General features: G+C 33.9%; 3 protein-coding genes across 3 annotated transcripts; 1 reads left to right on the top strand and 2 right to left on the bottom strand.

Moving 5' to 3' along the window:
* The first annotated feature begins 3,690 nt into the window (after positions 1-3,690).
* On the top strand, positions 3,691-5,069 carry LOC142551647 (uncharacterized). The gene is made up of 3 exons (XM_075660995.1): positions 3,691-4,129; positions 4,233-4,509; positions 4,672-5,069. The coding sequence occupies exons 1-3, from the start codon at positions 3,982-3,984 to the stop codon at positions 4,901-4,903; spliced, it is 657 nt and encodes a 218-aa protein (XP_075517110.1). The 5' UTR covers positions 3,691-3,981; the 3' UTR covers positions 4,904-5,069.
* Positions 5,070-5,414: 345 nt separating this feature from the next.
* On the bottom strand, positions 5,415-9,050 carry LOC142551646 (enoyl-CoA hydratase 2, peroxisomal-like). The gene is made up of 11 exons (XM_075660994.1): positions 8,856-9,050; positions 8,732-8,754; positions 8,541-8,646; positions 8,012-8,082; positions 7,829-7,901; positions 7,683-7,722; positions 7,315-7,387; positions 7,055-7,205; positions 6,572-6,642; positions 5,865-6,038; positions 5,415-5,762 (listed from the first exon to the last, which is right to left on the bottom strand). The coding sequence occupies exons 1-11, from the start codon at positions 8,910-8,912 to the stop codon at positions 5,675-5,677; spliced, it is 927 nt and encodes a 308-aa protein (XP_075517109.1). The 5' UTR covers positions 8,913-9,050; the 3' UTR covers positions 5,415-5,674.
* A 447-nt stretch (positions 9,051-9,497) lies between these two features.
* Positions 9,498-13,606, bottom strand: LOC142551642 (L-ascorbate oxidase homolog). The gene is made up of 8 exons (XM_075660991.1): positions 13,356-13,606; positions 13,151-13,260; positions 11,902-12,172; positions 11,417-11,519; positions 10,984-11,329; positions 10,354-10,719; positions 10,177-10,255; positions 9,498-10,003 (listed from the first exon to the last, which is right to left on the bottom strand). The coding sequence occupies exons 1-8, from the start codon at positions 13,476-13,478 to the stop codon at positions 9,779-9,781; spliced, it is 1,623 nt and encodes a 540-aa protein (XP_075517106.1). The 5' UTR covers positions 13,479-13,606; the 3' UTR covers positions 9,498-9,778.
* Positions 13,607-16,622: the final 3,016 nt, after the last annotated feature.

Consider the following 16,622-nt stretch of genomic DNA (forward strand, 5'->3'; position numbering starts at 1 on the left):
ATCTGGTTCACCGCGCCGAATATGTAGCCGTGATCGGCCCGGCCCGGCCCGGCCCGGCCCGTCTGTTCATTTCACAGGTTTTTTAAATATCTTTTATTTGTTTTTTTTTTTAATTAAAAAAAAGATATGTAAACGTGGAACAATGGTTTGACAAGGATACTCGTAAAATTTAAAAAAATATATGTAAACGTGGAAGAATGATTTGACACAAGGGTACTCGTAAACCCAACTTTATTACGTATCATCTTACTTCACATCTATCTGAGTTATAAAAACACCAACAATCTTAATTTTAAAGAGAACAAAACTTGTTACATTTCTAACATAGTTATTCAATTGTTTAGTTGTGATATGTCAAGTTAAGAGATTTGACAAACTGGAATTTAAATGAAATTATATATCACTCTTGCAAGGTATATAAACAATATCTTGAACATCAAATACAAGTTTTTGAAGAGAATTCAAAGTATGAAAAACCAACATAAAAAAATTAGCTAAAATGAAAGCAAGCCCAAGAAGAAGAATCTAAATAGAGATATTAGCTTAATGAGAGCTTTTCTCCTTGTATGCGAGGATAAGTTTGAGAGTATATATAATGTAATGGATTAATTTTCTCACATACAAGCACTCACATATACCTGAGAGATGAGCTTCAAATATTAATGGAGTAATATTCTTCACACTAAGTAACAAAAAATTGTGTTTGTAGTCTTGATATAAAAGACGTTAAACATCATGCAAATTGTAAGGTCGTGGCCATAAGTGAGAGTGTGCTAGGATTTTCGATGGGACGAGATAAGTTGTAAGTCGAAATGAGTTTGTAAAAGTTGTTAATCTCCAAACATCCATAAAAAAATTCGTGTATATTTATTTATCGCATTTACTTAATTTTGCTGTTGTTTTCGGTTGGCATAGTTGAAGCATTTTATGTGTTTTTCAAATACCAAAATATTTCATACAAAATATTTGAAAAAATAATTCACCCAAAGCATTCTTATTATTTTAACTTGTATACTTTTTAAATACATTTTTAAATGCTTAATCGGTTTTTAAAGAGATTATTTGGAGCTTTTTCCGTTTGTTTTAGAACCAAACTCGATTTAATTTCTCAATGCTTGGTTATTTTTTGAATATTTAAAAAGAGCTATTGCAGCTCTTTTAATCGCTGTTAAAGAATTTATTCTACACTCATATGAACTATAACTCGATCCTAACATTACTGTTATATCAAAAGTTAAGAAATATCAATTTCTAAAAAAAATCTTCCCACAATCATAAACCCACAATTTTTTTTTTTGTCAGGCCCACCAATTAATACATAATTCTATATTTTTTAATATGTTTATTTATAATTTTCGTTTATATAGTAGTACAAATATATATATTTTTATATTCATTTTAATTAATCTATTAATAATATATATTAGTTTTATTAATAAATTCATAATATATTTAAATTTAATAATTAAAATACAATTATTGTTTTTAATTATAATTTTACTTAATATGTAGCATACGAAAAAATTATTTGATCAAAATATTATTGAAAATTAATTAAATTAAAAAAAAAACTTTCTTAAAAAATATGTTGAAAACAAAAGTAGAAAAAAAAGTAAAAACACAAATTTTTTTTGAGTTCGGGAAAAAAATAAAATTTAAAAAGCTAAAGTAAGCATAGGACTCGCTTGCGAGGAAAAATATGTTTGAACTGGATGGTGTTGGCTTTTGAAAAGCTTGGGTTCATCGTGTTAGACTTTTGAAAATCCAACGTTTCAAGTTTTCAAAACCGAGCTTTGCGACCACCCTAATATCGGGAATATTTCACCCTATCCTCATGGGGTACTGCCCCATAAGAAGATCAAAGGCCCAAATTTAACCACATATATGCGGGGTCCACCAATTTATATGCGAGGTCCATCAAATTTTTTAAAATCAACGGCCCAGATCTTAGTGGGGCACTGTCCTATAGGTAGCATCGACTAGAACCCAAATATCGACATCTCTCATGTGTTTCACAAGAAATATTCTCATACATGAATACATGTATAAACAATTTTGATATAATGTTCATTAATCGTGTTTGATTCTCTGCACATTATTCACATCAATAATATGAAACTCGTTTGTCAAACGTTAATTTGAATAAATTTTTTCTGTGCACATTATTCACATCAATAATATGAAACTCGTTTGTCAAACGTAAATTTGAATAAATTTTATCACATAAAAGACGACTATTATTCATTGCAGGCACACAGGCGACACCGCGGTGACAGTAAGATCATAGTTGAGTGACTCTAATTTCAATTTTTTGTCGTGCAAAATTAATGGAGGAAACGAAAGCAGACACGTCCAGAACCAGCGCCATGAATGCAACTCCCGAGTACAATAGCATCAGCCCCAGGAAAGCCAAAATACAATCAACGCTTGCAGCATTTCTCAATGATCCCGTACTCGCCGACTTCCTCGAAGAAGCCTACTTTATCCGACGTGGACACTCTCATCAACTTGGAGCTCGGCAGCGCCAGCGGATCTCTGTCCGTAAATTGGACGGCACTAATATAGGTATGCCAACTTTTGATTTTGGTCAAGTTGACATTTTGACAAACACATATGGAGAATTGCTCTTTGTTGTTCTGTTTGGGTTTGAAGATGTAGCGGTTATGAATTCTCCCACTGTGAAAGACTTGAAACTTGCGATTAAGAAAAAAGTGAATGATATGGAGGAATCAGGAATGGGTCATCGTCACATTTCTTGGTATGTTTCAACTACCGCAGGAACCATCTTGAATGAATTCATGCTCCGCCATCACTCTGTTGATTTGTTAGAAATCCCGTAATTGATCAGTTTAGAAATTCAAAGATCATTCTTTGGATTGACAGGAAACATGTGTGGGAAACTTTTGCCTTTTGCACCACAACGAAAAGTTACTTAACGACGATTCTGCACTTGGAGGATTATGGCGTAAGGAACAATTCTCAGGTTTTTCATTTTTAATCTCACATATTTTTGATTGAAACATATGATATTGTATATTGCAGCATTTATGTGTTTAAAAAAATAAAAATTGCACCATGATGTTTGCAGATGATAAAAGCTTCTTTGTGTTTTGATTTTAAGATGATGTAACATTTGCCAACACTTACTTATCTGTAGTATTCCCAAGTTAAAGTGTTGAGATCTTAGCTCCTCTTATGTTGCGGACTTTTTCCGTAATCCGAACATGGGGTTGTTCGATAATACCTAAAGATACCTCAGCCAGTTTGTTGAGTCCCTTTTGTTAGAAAATTTCCTCTTGGTGAAAACCATCCCCCAAAGTGCAGGAACATTGATGTGGGATCACCAGGAAATGATCAACGGAAGCATACCTGAATCGATAGTAATTGATAATTCTTTGAAGTCATGTATTAGTCTTCTAAATTTACCGGTTTCTCTTCCAAATCTTGATATTTTCTATGGATATTCCTTTAGCTTGATTTATGTTCTCTCTCTGATGACGACATATCAAAGGAGTTTGAACTTAAGCTTATTTGGTAGGTTATGATATGATTATTCACGTATAAGCGTAACATTAGATCAACGATCCAATAGTCCTTCCTTGATACCAGGCTGATGTTCTCTATATTTTATATTTGGTGGCTGCCTAATCCTCTATCTAACAATAACTAATAGAAGGGTGTTTTGTGTGGCCACAACTGACGGCCCACCTCTTGCTCTGCCGAAAGGGACAAAAATAAAGTTTCCCCCCAAAGTGGTAGCAAGAGGGGCCGAAGGGAAGATGCTGGGAATATTCTATCCTGGTTCCCAATCCCAATCCCTCCCCGGATAGATAACACTCCCATACGAGAAAACAGCCTAGCCTATTCTCGACACTATGGGATATGTTTGAGGTTCGGCTTTTATATATCTATCACATTGGCACTCAGTGCCCTATGATCTTGTCAAGAACTTGAAGCATAAGCAAAATTCACTCTGTGAAAATGACCCCTTCAAACACTAATGGTTCCTCTTCTCTTCTCTCCCAATCCGAACAACAAAAGCTCATAAAGAAACTGGACGTATTCAAGATTCAAGGCACAGACAAACGAAGACTCCCCATCCTCCGCATCGTAGGGAAACTCTTCCCTGGTAAAGTTTGCAATACAAATACAACACCCATCTTTGATTTTTACAAGATCTTGTTTGTGTGTGTGTGTGTAATGATTTTGGGTATTGTTATTATTATATATAGGGAAGTTGGTTGGTGTGGAGGCGTTGAAGAAATTCTTGGAAGCTGAGATATTCCCCAGTTTGAAAGGAAGGCGATTCTCGGTTGTGTATGTGCACTCTGGAGTTAACAGAAGCGAAAATTCCCCTGGGATTTTGGCTATGAAATCCATATTTGATGCTGTTCCTGCTGAATTTGGGCAGAACGTGGAAGCTGTTTATTTCCTGCACCCATCTCTTCAATGCCGCCTCTTTCTTGCCACTTTTGGCCGTATCCTCTTCTCTGGCGCAGCCGCCGCCGGGTAATTACCATGATTAATCAGTTTCCACTTACAAATTCATGGGAAAAAAGCACTTTCATTTACAAGCATCGGGGTTTGTTCTCTCTCTTTCATTTACTTATAGTTGATTTGATTATTAAAATTACCCATAATTTAGTTTCCAAGTTGTTGAATTGATGACAGGTTTTATGGTAAGCTGAGATACGTGAAGAAGTTGAATCTCTTGAGAAACAGCGTAAGATGGGACAAACTGGAGATGCCCGAATTTGTGTACGAATACGATGAAGAGAAGGAAGAAGAGTATTGTCCCAAGATGGATTTTGGGCTGGAGAGTGACCATCCCAGATTATCGACATACAGGGCCCCCAGTTTGGACTGGACTATATCTACCTATTCCATGAGGTCCATCGCTTAGATATGACTTTGGGCCTAGTCCGAGCTTTTCAGTTTGGTGAGGCCCAGTTCGGCCGTGTGGTAATTAATGTAAATTCAAGCACAATGCCGTTTTGTTTTTGCCTAGATAGAATATGATCCTTGAAAATAATAATAATTAAAAGACATCATCACTCTTTGTTTTTTTAATTAAATAATACAAAAAAATTATTACCAAAACATAAAAAAAGTGGAAAATTTAAAATTATAATAAAGTGAAAAATTAAACGAGGAGCAGAGGTCTCACTTTCAATTTTTTTCATTGCCTAAATAGGTAATTTTTAATTATTAAAATTTATTTTTTTAAAGAAAAAAAACATTATTCTTAATTTATACGCATTACAAATAGAATAAACTAAGAATACTGTATTTGAAATTGCATTGTTTTTCACAAGTAACAACTCAATTATATTTGAGTATTTTAATGTTACCATTGACTCTAAAGAAAAATGTTACCATTGACTCTAAAGAAACGGTGACTCGAAGGTGCAATATAAACCCTATAACATAAACTATTCTGTTATTTCCTCATTTCCTTGTGTAATTCTTGGGGTAGAACCGAAACATTATTCCTACAAATGAAAAGCCTTCACAAAACTCGACAAGCTTTTACATCGCCACCACAATTCAACATTACAAAGGAAAAAGAAAGAAAGAAAGAGAAAATTCGTGTATGCATCAATAAAATGGTCATTTTTTAAATTCTTACAGGGCCATTTGCTGAACGGGAATCTCTAACAGGTGGTACGGGGAATCAAAGAGATGAACTCAGATGAGTGAGACTTACTGCACCAGAAAGCACGGTCTTGTTTCGTTCTCTAACATTCACTTGATATAGAACTCTGCAAAGTTCACAAACATTTTCAGCTTTTATGGTACACAATCAAGGAAATAAATAATAGGAGATCAGGTTGTTGAAAAGAAAAGATTCGATTAAATGTTACCTCAAGCCATCAAGCCACATTTCTGTTATCAAAGTTTCGCCAGGATAGACGTGCAGAAGAAATTTTCCTGATATGTTCTTAATCATATTTTGATCACCTCGACAAATACATTTGATGATGGCTCTGACTGCGAACCCAAGAGAGCAAAGTCCATGCAATATTGGACGAGAGAATCTATAGGACGCATTACATATAAAGGAATTAGAAAAAAGTGGAAGGGTCTTTCACAGTATCGAAGGAGTAGAAAAATAAACACGAATTAATGCTTGCATGGTTCTGTTTTATGCATTAATTTTGACAAAAATATTTCTCCTGCATCTAGCATTTACTATTTGGTTGTAAGAACCATCAAAGGTGTCCCTTACCATGATAAAGTTGAATATACATTCGCTAATGAACAGTGTCCTATATTAAAAATCCTACCCAAAAAATTGCCAGTCTCGAAAAAGTAGGAGATTGTTATGAACCCAGCTATATCCGGCGCACACTTTTAGTTGTCAAAAGTTATGACCTTATACATGGCTTACTGAAATAATAGAAGGCATAAAAAATTTTGCCCAAGTCCTGCTGTTCTTTTCTGGAGTCACAAGGCAGACCTGAAATTGCCTCTCTTCCCAAATTCGAATAAATACCTGACGCAAATGTTCAAGAATACTAGAAAAGATTTCGAGGCTAAATCAAGATTTATCAGTTAGAAGACACATTACCCTGCAATTTCTGCGACCATAGGATCTGAGTGCAATGGATTATAGTCACCAGATAGTCTGTAAAGCAAAGCCTGCATTGTGGAAGTACGAATTAAAGAAAAAAGAAACGGTATGCTCTCAGAAGAAGTTAAATTCAATAAAGGACGGTCGAATTATGTACAGCTTAAACTATGTAACCTAATAAGTAATCAAGAAGATTAAGAATTAGTAGCATTCAAGGAAAAGTTAACTTTAGATGCAATTTTCGAGAAGGAAACTAAACAAGTAACAGTTCCAAATTCATCGGTTATCATAACATATAGTTGATATAAATTAGTCCCCTAGTACTATTACTTTTTCATTTATGGAAGCCGAGAAGACAAGCGAAAAATATGGATTTTTTTGTTTCATGTTATGTGAATTTAAAGCACGAGGAGAATGTGATTTTTTGGATTGAGAAGGAGGAAATCATACTTAATTTCATGAAAAAACAAATTAAAATACCTGTGATGGTTGTGTACATTCTTCAAATACAGCAAATGGTTTAGTTTTGGGAATTTGATAAGCCAAGTTCTGGCTGGACGGGTACTTGATGAAGGAGTAAGGTTGGGATGACTTAGAGAAGCCTCCAGCACCTCTTAGATAGATTGCCATCCTGTTGGGTGATATATGGACTTATCTACTGAATGAAAGAAAAGAGAGAGCAAAAGAAAAGGAGACACGTCAATGACAGATCTCTGAGTTCGCGTAGATGAGATTCATACCGATTCATGCATAGCAACTCGCTGGACTCCTTTTCATAACTCAAAATTTCCATCTCCAGGATTGCTGCTTTACCTACAAGAAAGAAAAAAAAAACCTTGCTACATGAAAATCGCATCCATCCACAAAAACTGAATTCCAATCAGCAAAATGCTATAACCTAACATTTAAGTATAGCTTAAGTTTCAGTAGTACACAAATCCTAAGTTTATGACTTATATTAACAAATCGAAGCCTATTTTACGACAGGATAGGAATGAAAAGGAAAATTATTTATTTTTGTATTATCTGCATTTACTTTGAAAAAATTATTCTTGATCATACTACAGTCATAGACAATCGATACAGCTGGCCAATATCAGAAGCAGACCTTTATCGTGCAACCCAGTGACAGATACCTTATTTAGTAGCTGCATCAACAAAATTCATCTCAAATTAATGAGCTTAGCAAACGAAAAAAACAAATTAACGGAGTAATGGAGAACCAAGATAACAATCGAAAATTGAAAAACTTACACAGCCATGAGATGGGAGAGGTTTGTAAATTTCTATGTATTGTTGTCCATGCAAAAGAAGACGTTGATCAAATCTGAAGAACAAGCCAACGAAGACAGACAAATTCACAACAAAGAATATTTCATACAAGTGCTTGTTTACATTTTCAATACGCAGACATGCTCAGAAAGCAATAGTACTCACTGTAAACCTGGTATTTGAGCTATCTGTGACTGAATTCCGAAAGCAAATAGAGTCGAAAATGTTGGTAAAACCTATGGGAGTACAAAAAGAATAAATCATCAATTTCTCACCTTAGCATCCATAACACGGTTTTATGTGGAGCTTCAGATGTTTTCCTTTCCAATATTTACAACTTATCTAATTTCTTCTTAATGAGAGGTAAAGCCATTAGCATCAATGACAGTTTTAGCCGACCAATTTACTGCATAAATATCATTGCTTTTTCAGGATTCAAATTTCAGATTCAGGCGGGTGTCGAGATCAACTTGTAACATACTTCAAATACGAGTGCAAGTTGAAACATAATTCCTCTCTTTTCTTAGTTCAAAAGAGATCAATTTATAATCAAATAAATTTACAATACCAAACTTTTGAATACCACCACTAAAACTAAACAAACATAAAAAGCCTGAACACTGAAAGTAAGTTGAAGAAAATCAGCAAATCGAAAGATTTGGTTCAAGTTCATCAGTCCAAAGTAATACTTTACCTCAATGACTTGCTGTCCATCTTGATGATAAACATATTTGAGTTCTTTATCATCCACAGCATCTTTCGAACATGCCCCAACACCAAGTGCATACAGCGCAGCATCCCTTCAATTCAAAACTAACAATCAATTCACCTTACCGACGAATTAGGACAACGACAAAATCAACACTATTGATCTTTTACTCTTACCTTTCAGTATAAGTGAATGTAGTCTGAGGATCGCAATTCAGCGCAGCAACGAAAAGATTAATTAAACATCAGAGCCACAGCAATATCGGACCAAAATTTACGGGGATAAGTTAGGAACAATTACCTGGGGAAACTCGTGAGAAATGATGCGCTGAGGATCGAACCCTGAATTTTCAGCCATGATGGGATTTCAGAGGTTGCTTATGCAATGAAAGTCGAAACTTTATGCTAGAAATAGAAGAAGCGGAAGGGGCCAGGAAAAGTAATTACGGGTAAGTTATGGGCTAGATTAAAGCTCAGTTCCATGGATAATGTTTACTTCTTCCAGTCGCGTGTCCGTTTCATATTTTTGCTTCGTCAATGTAAGCGGCCGCCGACTTTTTTTTTTTTAAAAATAAAATAAAAAAATGAGTGATGCTATTTATATAATCAAATTTTATAATATTCGATGATATAAAAAAATCAATACAAAAATTTTATTTATCAAAATTTTATAATAAATTCAGTACCAAATCTCATAATTTAATAGCTAAAGCTCATAATTTAATTATTGTAAATATCATTGTACAATATTTTTGTTGTATTTTTAAAAATTTTTTTATTTTTATTTGTGACGGCGCCATTACTACCTTTTAGACGTATATTAGATGAACTCCAACAACGACAAATCATGTAAGTTAAGTCCTGAAAAAAAAAATTGTAGGAGAAATTGAACTCGTGAATATTTGATTTTATGATAATTTATTCCATAAACTCGAATACTCTATTTCCATCAACACAAACAACACTGGAGATTTCATGAAAAACCTTGAATGCAAACTCACAACCTTTGATTATATAACATCATCCCTTGGCAATGAACAAGAAGAATGTGACCTTGAGTAGTGTGACCTTAAGTTGAGGTTATTAACATAAATTGTACAAATGTCATTTCCATAGCTTCAATTTTCCAAGAAAATGCCTCTACTTCTTCTGTCTTCTATAATATCCATGTTGCAAATGAAACCTCGGGCTGGAAATTTTTCGTTCTTTAAAATGGTATATGGACTAGGTATATATAGTAAGGGGGCGTGTTTTCCGGCCGCTAGCCCTGCCACAAAGAAGTGCATTCTTTGGGATCGGGTACTCATCTCTCAACGACGTGGACGTGGTGTAGACTCTAAGATAAAACTGTTGCCCCAAGTACTGCCGAGCCCAGACCTCCGATCTCAGATTCCACATTCCGACATTGTCCAGTGCCACGTAAATGGCCGTCCACGAGTTAGGATATACCTGCAACAGCCCAAATTAAACCAAGTTTAGGATATGTTTTTGGACCCAAATGGACCCCTTCAAAACAAAAAACCGAAGAAAGAAATCTCAAATATAGTAATTCTAGAACTGCATAGAAATCTAGATGTTGGCTCTCTCGACTTCCTGAGTCCGGCTCCGAATTTTCTTCTTACCTGAATGGTGCAACGAGAGACTGCATCATGGAGATTGTACTGGTTTCTACTAGCTGAGCTCCATTTCCCTCCATCCATTCTGGTCGTTTTTTAGATCAAATCAGTGTGACCATATATATACTAAGACAGTATCATAAAAAGAATGCGCGCGTGTCCACTCAATATTAAGGCGCTCACCCAACTACAAAGAAGGAGTAGCCATTGAGGTGATAGCTCTGCAAGATATCTTCGTAGTTTTCAAAAACGATTTCAACGAATGACCGATAGTCTGTGTTCAACACAGACGTATCGAGATATATTCCTGCACCATTGGGTGCATCAGATATGCTCCCCACTCGATAAACTCCACTTATTTGGTAGTAGTCGGCCAGTTTTAGAGGAGTGTCAGCCGGCAGGAAGGACACACTGTTGATTGCATATCTTTGCTTGCCATTCACCTGGCCTGCAGAGCTTGCAAGCCTGATGGTTCTCACCACAGGTATCATGCCGTAATGATACGAGCCTTGTGGATTCGGTCTTGGTCCACTCGCTGTAAGATTAGTCCTGCATAAACAATTATAAGATTTGAGTTTCATCCTTAAAAAAAGACATGTAATGTCCCAAATGCCACGACTTCTTTCCATGACAACGTAAATTCTCAAGTGCAAGGTTGCCTGTCAACAGACAATCTTGGCTAGCTTGTGATAAATGTTTGATAGGATCATATGATGATTGATGCTTGTGTTGTAGACTATATTTCCAGGCATCCCCAAAAAAAGAAACGAGATACACAACAACGTCCAGGGATAAAAGAAAAGTTTAGCATACCTGATGGTACGCGCCTGGTTGAGGGACCAATCGATCTCCGTGGTTGGTCCACCAGGTAATGATCCAGAAGCAGGACGATTCGAGCTTGGGTATTGGAGAAATCCGGTTGTAACGAGGATAGGAGTGGTGAAACGAGACGAGGCGACTATGTAGTATACCTGAGGTGGCTGATCAGCCGTGACGAGAACAGACATGCATTGTCCCACATGAATATCAAGGGAGGAGTAGCTAATTTGCATTGTGTGTGTTCCTTCTACCTCGACCACCTTCATCTTGTGTCCTTGAATCCGGAAATTGAGCGAGTTTTGCAACCCAACGTTGCATAACCTAAGACGGTATGTCTTCCCTGGGATGGTTCGAGGTTTATAATCGTTGTTAGATCAAGAAATACAAATAAATTTCACATTGTATTGTTTGTCATAAGTTCATGTACCCTCTTGAACAGTAAAAGAGGTCTCATTTGGGCCACGGCCATTGATAAGAATTCCATCCGGAAAAGGTAGTTTTTTGCCCTTGTCAAGAACTGCCTTCAATGCCTGTGCAAACGAATTGTAAAAGATGAAAATGCATACCATGATGGCATTTTTTGATACAAAAACAATCGATCATTAAACTTTCCTATGGCAAGTAATCCCTTCAATTAACTGAAAAGTCCATCACCCCAATAGGCCAATACACAATTAGTACAACCCCCCACACCACCACTGACCAATTATTAATCAAAACAATTAATACTGCTGAGCACATGCACTACAAGCAGGAATTTTGACATAAAAAAGGAATGGATCGGAGCTACTTTGAATGTAAACAAACAAAAAGTAATAATATTTTTGAAAAAAATAGGCATACAATTTTTATGAATCATGGCCAAAATGTAGCTGATTTTTTAAAAACTTGGTTGATAGAGTTTATAGTTACCGTGTGATTGGCCTTGTACCAATCTCCGATGAGTAGAGTGTAATCATCGGCAGGAGGGTCGAAAGGAACGGGGATCAAAGGCCGGCTTATAATCCGAATGGCTCCGAATCCGCCGGCTGCCTTGTGAAATGCTAGAGATGGGAAGTAAAAGAAACTCCCGATTTGGTCTTTCATTTGAAGAATGTATGTGAAGTTCTTTCCCGGAGGAATTGGGCAAGTTGTTCCATACACTCCATCTTCGAATGAATTCCTCCTATTTTGGATCCCATTCCTGAATTTTTTACCAAAAAAAATCTTTTAGACAACGTGCAAAGTGATTTGTTAGGTGATAATGTAAATTTATGCTATAAGATTCAAAAGGATTCCGGCAAAACACTCCAGTTCTCAGATTTAACTTTACGGACGATTTTGATTCATCGATTTGTTTGATCATCGCACAAAATTCGACAACGTTAATGTTTTATATTTTCCCTTCTCGAGGAATACACATTATACATTTCAATATACTGTAATATGATCGACAAATTCAGGTTAATAATTATTTTACCAAAATGTCTTAAGGATAAATCCAAAAAATTTGACTCATATTTCTCGCAATGCACAAGTGATGTTTACGTAATAGAAGAGAAGGCTGTGGAGTTAGTTGACAAACTTTATGATGTAACAACCCATGTGTGGCTTCTTTATTTATTTCAAGTACGTGAATTCACTTCCCACCGCCACAAGTTTTTAATTTGGTTGTCCTTCTCTCTTTATCATCTCCTATAAGTTACAGGCACAATAAAATACTTTAATTTATTACAACAAGAATTTATATATATATATATATACATACATACATCAGATTCAGGAGTTTTATTGAGCGTCAATTTTTGCTACTCACCATTTGGACTTATTTATTGCATAAAGTTACATCAAGTGCGTTTTAACGGGGAAAAAAAAAACATGGAGCAAGGCCCGTTGGCATATTATTAGAAGATTTACACAATTTTATATATATATATATAAGATTTCAAAGTTTATTATTTTCACTTTTTTTATGCGTGTATCAGTGAAATTTACACTACAACTTGAATCATATCTTCGTTTATTGAATATGTGGGAGGTTGATGTCTCATTCAATGACGATATAGTTGGTTTTGAAACAAGAAGTTCTCTAAACTCTACAATATCAACTGGTTGAATTTTCAAAATTATTAAAGAAAAAAGGGAAAAGAAATTATTAGAGAACAGGAAAGAAAGTTCATACCAGTGGATGAGAAAAGGCTCGTCTAAACTGTTGAACACGTTGACAATGATATTATCATTGGTGACGCAGAAAATCTCAGGACCTGGGAATTTCCCATTGATCAATATAGCCTACACAAAAATCGAAATCCCACGAAGAACACATCGACATCATGATGCAAACACTTCAAGAATCCAATGCATATAAAGCAAGATAAAGTGCGAACCTGTTGGGGGACGCCAAGGGGATAAATGGTGCCGTAAGTGACATTCCATGTGAAGAATCTGTAGGGGTTTTCTGCAGCAACAGTGGCGAAAATAAGAGATAAGAGAGCTAATCTCAGCTGCATTATATTTCTTGGTTTCTGCAGAGATTTGTGCTGCAGATAGTTGAAGAAGCAAATGGAAAGAAGAGTGTATTGTAGGTGGTTTGTTACTTGTTGGATTGGTGTTTAATATACAAATGAGGAAAGTTGAAGATGGGATATGACATGTTGAACTAAAGTGCGGTCCACATACATGTGTAGCGGCTTATAAATTAAGAGTGTCCTAGCCAAACTTTTACAAACTTGGGGGTAAATCGGATTTAATGAAAAAACCAGTAAAACTACATGTTATCTTTCAAGATTTATGTGAGATCATGCATTGCATCACATGAAAAAATACGCGTGCCTCTTTACAGTCATTTGATCAAGTGTTGTGACATTATCCCGATGCTAGTATAGAATTCTCGCATGAAAAATGAAGGTGGGAATTGACAAGTTTGGAGCCGAGCAGATGCCGATCGAATTTGGATGTGATATCGTTGGGTCATTTGTTGTGGATGAGTGGGTTGTAGGTGTGCTGATATGAATTTTTTTAGGTTGTATTTGGACGGATTTCGATTGTATTTTATTGTTAACGATGAAATAAAAATGTAATTTTAAATCAATATTTTACTTATTCTACATTAGTTACAGAGAGTAAAATGAATTTTAAATGTCTATGTTATTTATCATAATTAACATGAAACATTATATAAACATACGACGTCTAGATTTTAAAATTTATGATCTTGCTTATCTAAAAATACAAAAACATATTTGAATACGTTTGAAATCAATGGTTAAAATCCATGGATCTTAAGTTGTGTGGAACTTGTACAATTTAAGACAGTACTCTAAAAACAAAATGAAACGGTAGTTAAGAGTAGGTCTCTTATGAGACGGTCTCACGAATATTTATCGGTGAGACGGGTCAACCCTACCGATATTCACAATAAAAAGTAATACTCTTAGCATAAAAAATAATATTTTTCATGGATGACCCAAATAAGATATCCGTCTCACAAAATACGATCCGTGAGACCGTCTCACACAAGTTTTTGTCAGTAGTTAATCAAGAGATCAAGAGAGAAGTTCAGATTACAATGAAAATTTAATCAAAACATGGAAAAAAAAGTTCAAAATTATGATTGACCTTACTGTGCATTTAATTAATATGCAAAAAACTGACAGCTTTTAGTTTCAGTGTTAATATTATAAAGTTTTAATAATTTTTAATAAAATGACATATTAAACTTTTAGATTGTTTTGAAACAATCTGAAAGTCTTCATCTGAAAAAATCTTGGAATATTCATCCCGCCACCCCATCATAAAATTCTACATTATTCTTGAATTGATTATGTTTCTATATAATTATTTTATCATCTATTTTGTCTGAGATAATTAAAATTATACGAAAAACTAAATATATATTTTATACTTAAGCTTTAATTAAACATAACTAAGATTGTAATATTTCGTCTTTGTCACTGTACGAAAAAATCTTTGGCGAGACTAATTTTTGGTATGAAATTCGAATTTGCACCTCCGTTTATTAACAATTTTCTTAACATTAGATTTCCTATTTATGTAAAATTTTACTCCAGAATGTGTCCAAGAGGACAAAATGATATGGCTAATCTGGTGGAAGAATGACAGAAGTTTAACAAAAACTTCTGTGAGACGGTCTTACGAGTCGTATTTTGTGAGACAGATCTTTTATTTGTGTCATCATGAAAGAATATTGCTTTTTATGCTAAGAGTATTACTTTTTATTGTGAATATTGGTAGAGTTGACCCGTCTCACAAGAGACATTCTCCAGAAGTTTTAGGGTATTTTTGGGAAAATGGATTTTAAATATATGGATTTTGATTATAATTTTATTGTTTATAATGAAACAATAAATCAAATAAATCTGCACATTACTTATGTACACTTTAGTTATATAAAGTATATTTATATTCCAAATAACATCATTACTGGGTAAACTTGAAATCCATCATATTCAACATGAAATACTATATAAAAATATAATAAGTAAATTTGAAATTTATATTCTTACTTCTTTAAACGATAAAAATATATTTAAATGCGGTGATGCTCTTCATTTTATCACCGAAGCCGAGCAACTTAGGAGCAAAATTATTTCTTTCGATCACCGATCATCGAACATTCTTTCCAGCACCGGTCTTCACTTTTCCATTTAATTATTAGCGTAAGTCTTCTGCATTTTTCAGAATATTAAGAGGTAACAATATTTTTTTTGTTTAGTATATTTTATATTGTTCGTTTATTATGGGAATTAGTTGTAATATAAATTGTATTATAGGCATAATTATAATATTAATTGTATAATAATAAACACATCACGTAATATTTATAATTATAATTGTATTATTGGATTAATTCTAATATTAATTGTATAATAATGAACGCATCACTTAATATTTATAATAATAATTGTATTATTGAAATAATTATAATATTAATTGTATAATAATAACTATACTTAATTTAATTACAATAAATATATACGTACTAATAAATATGTTATAATAACTATTACTAATGTATTTATTGTAATTATATATTATACTTTTTATAATAAATAACTATTACTAATAAATAACTTTTACTATTGTAAACATTTTATAACTATTACTATACTTAATAATTACATGTTACAATAAATAACTATTTTGTAACTATTATAATGACATGTTATAATAAATTAATATTACTAATGTATACGTTTTATAATTATTACTATAATTAATAATAACTATTACTAATATATTTTTTATAATTACTTGTTACGTTTTATGAAGTATTAATGATTTTTAAGAGAATTTTTTTAATTTACAGTAATTAGTTTTATTACCAATTTTTCATCAATATATACGTTTTTTTTTAACCGGAAATTGCAAATAAATTTCGTTTACTATAAAATATGTAATTAAATTTTGTTGATATAAAATATAATATTTGTTAACTAATGATTTTTTGTTTGCAAGATAACTGAAAATACGGAGAATGTGTTGTATTTGCGGGATAGACACATATCAACTAATATCAACGCTGAAAACATGGATGCAATAATTCCGCCACGCCGGTCTGACAAATGTCTTTGGAGATTGCTTAATGTTGGGATTCACCTCCGTGTCCGCCTATGTCTTGCACGCATAGGCTT

Source organism: Primulina tabacum, chromosome 7 (genome assembly GCF_025594145.1).
Source record: "Primulina tabacum isolate GXHZ01 chromosome 7, ASM2559414v2, whole genome shotgun sequence".
NCBI lineage: Eukaryota > Viridiplantae > Streptophyta > Magnoliopsida > Lamiales > Gesneriaceae > Primulina > Primulina tabacum.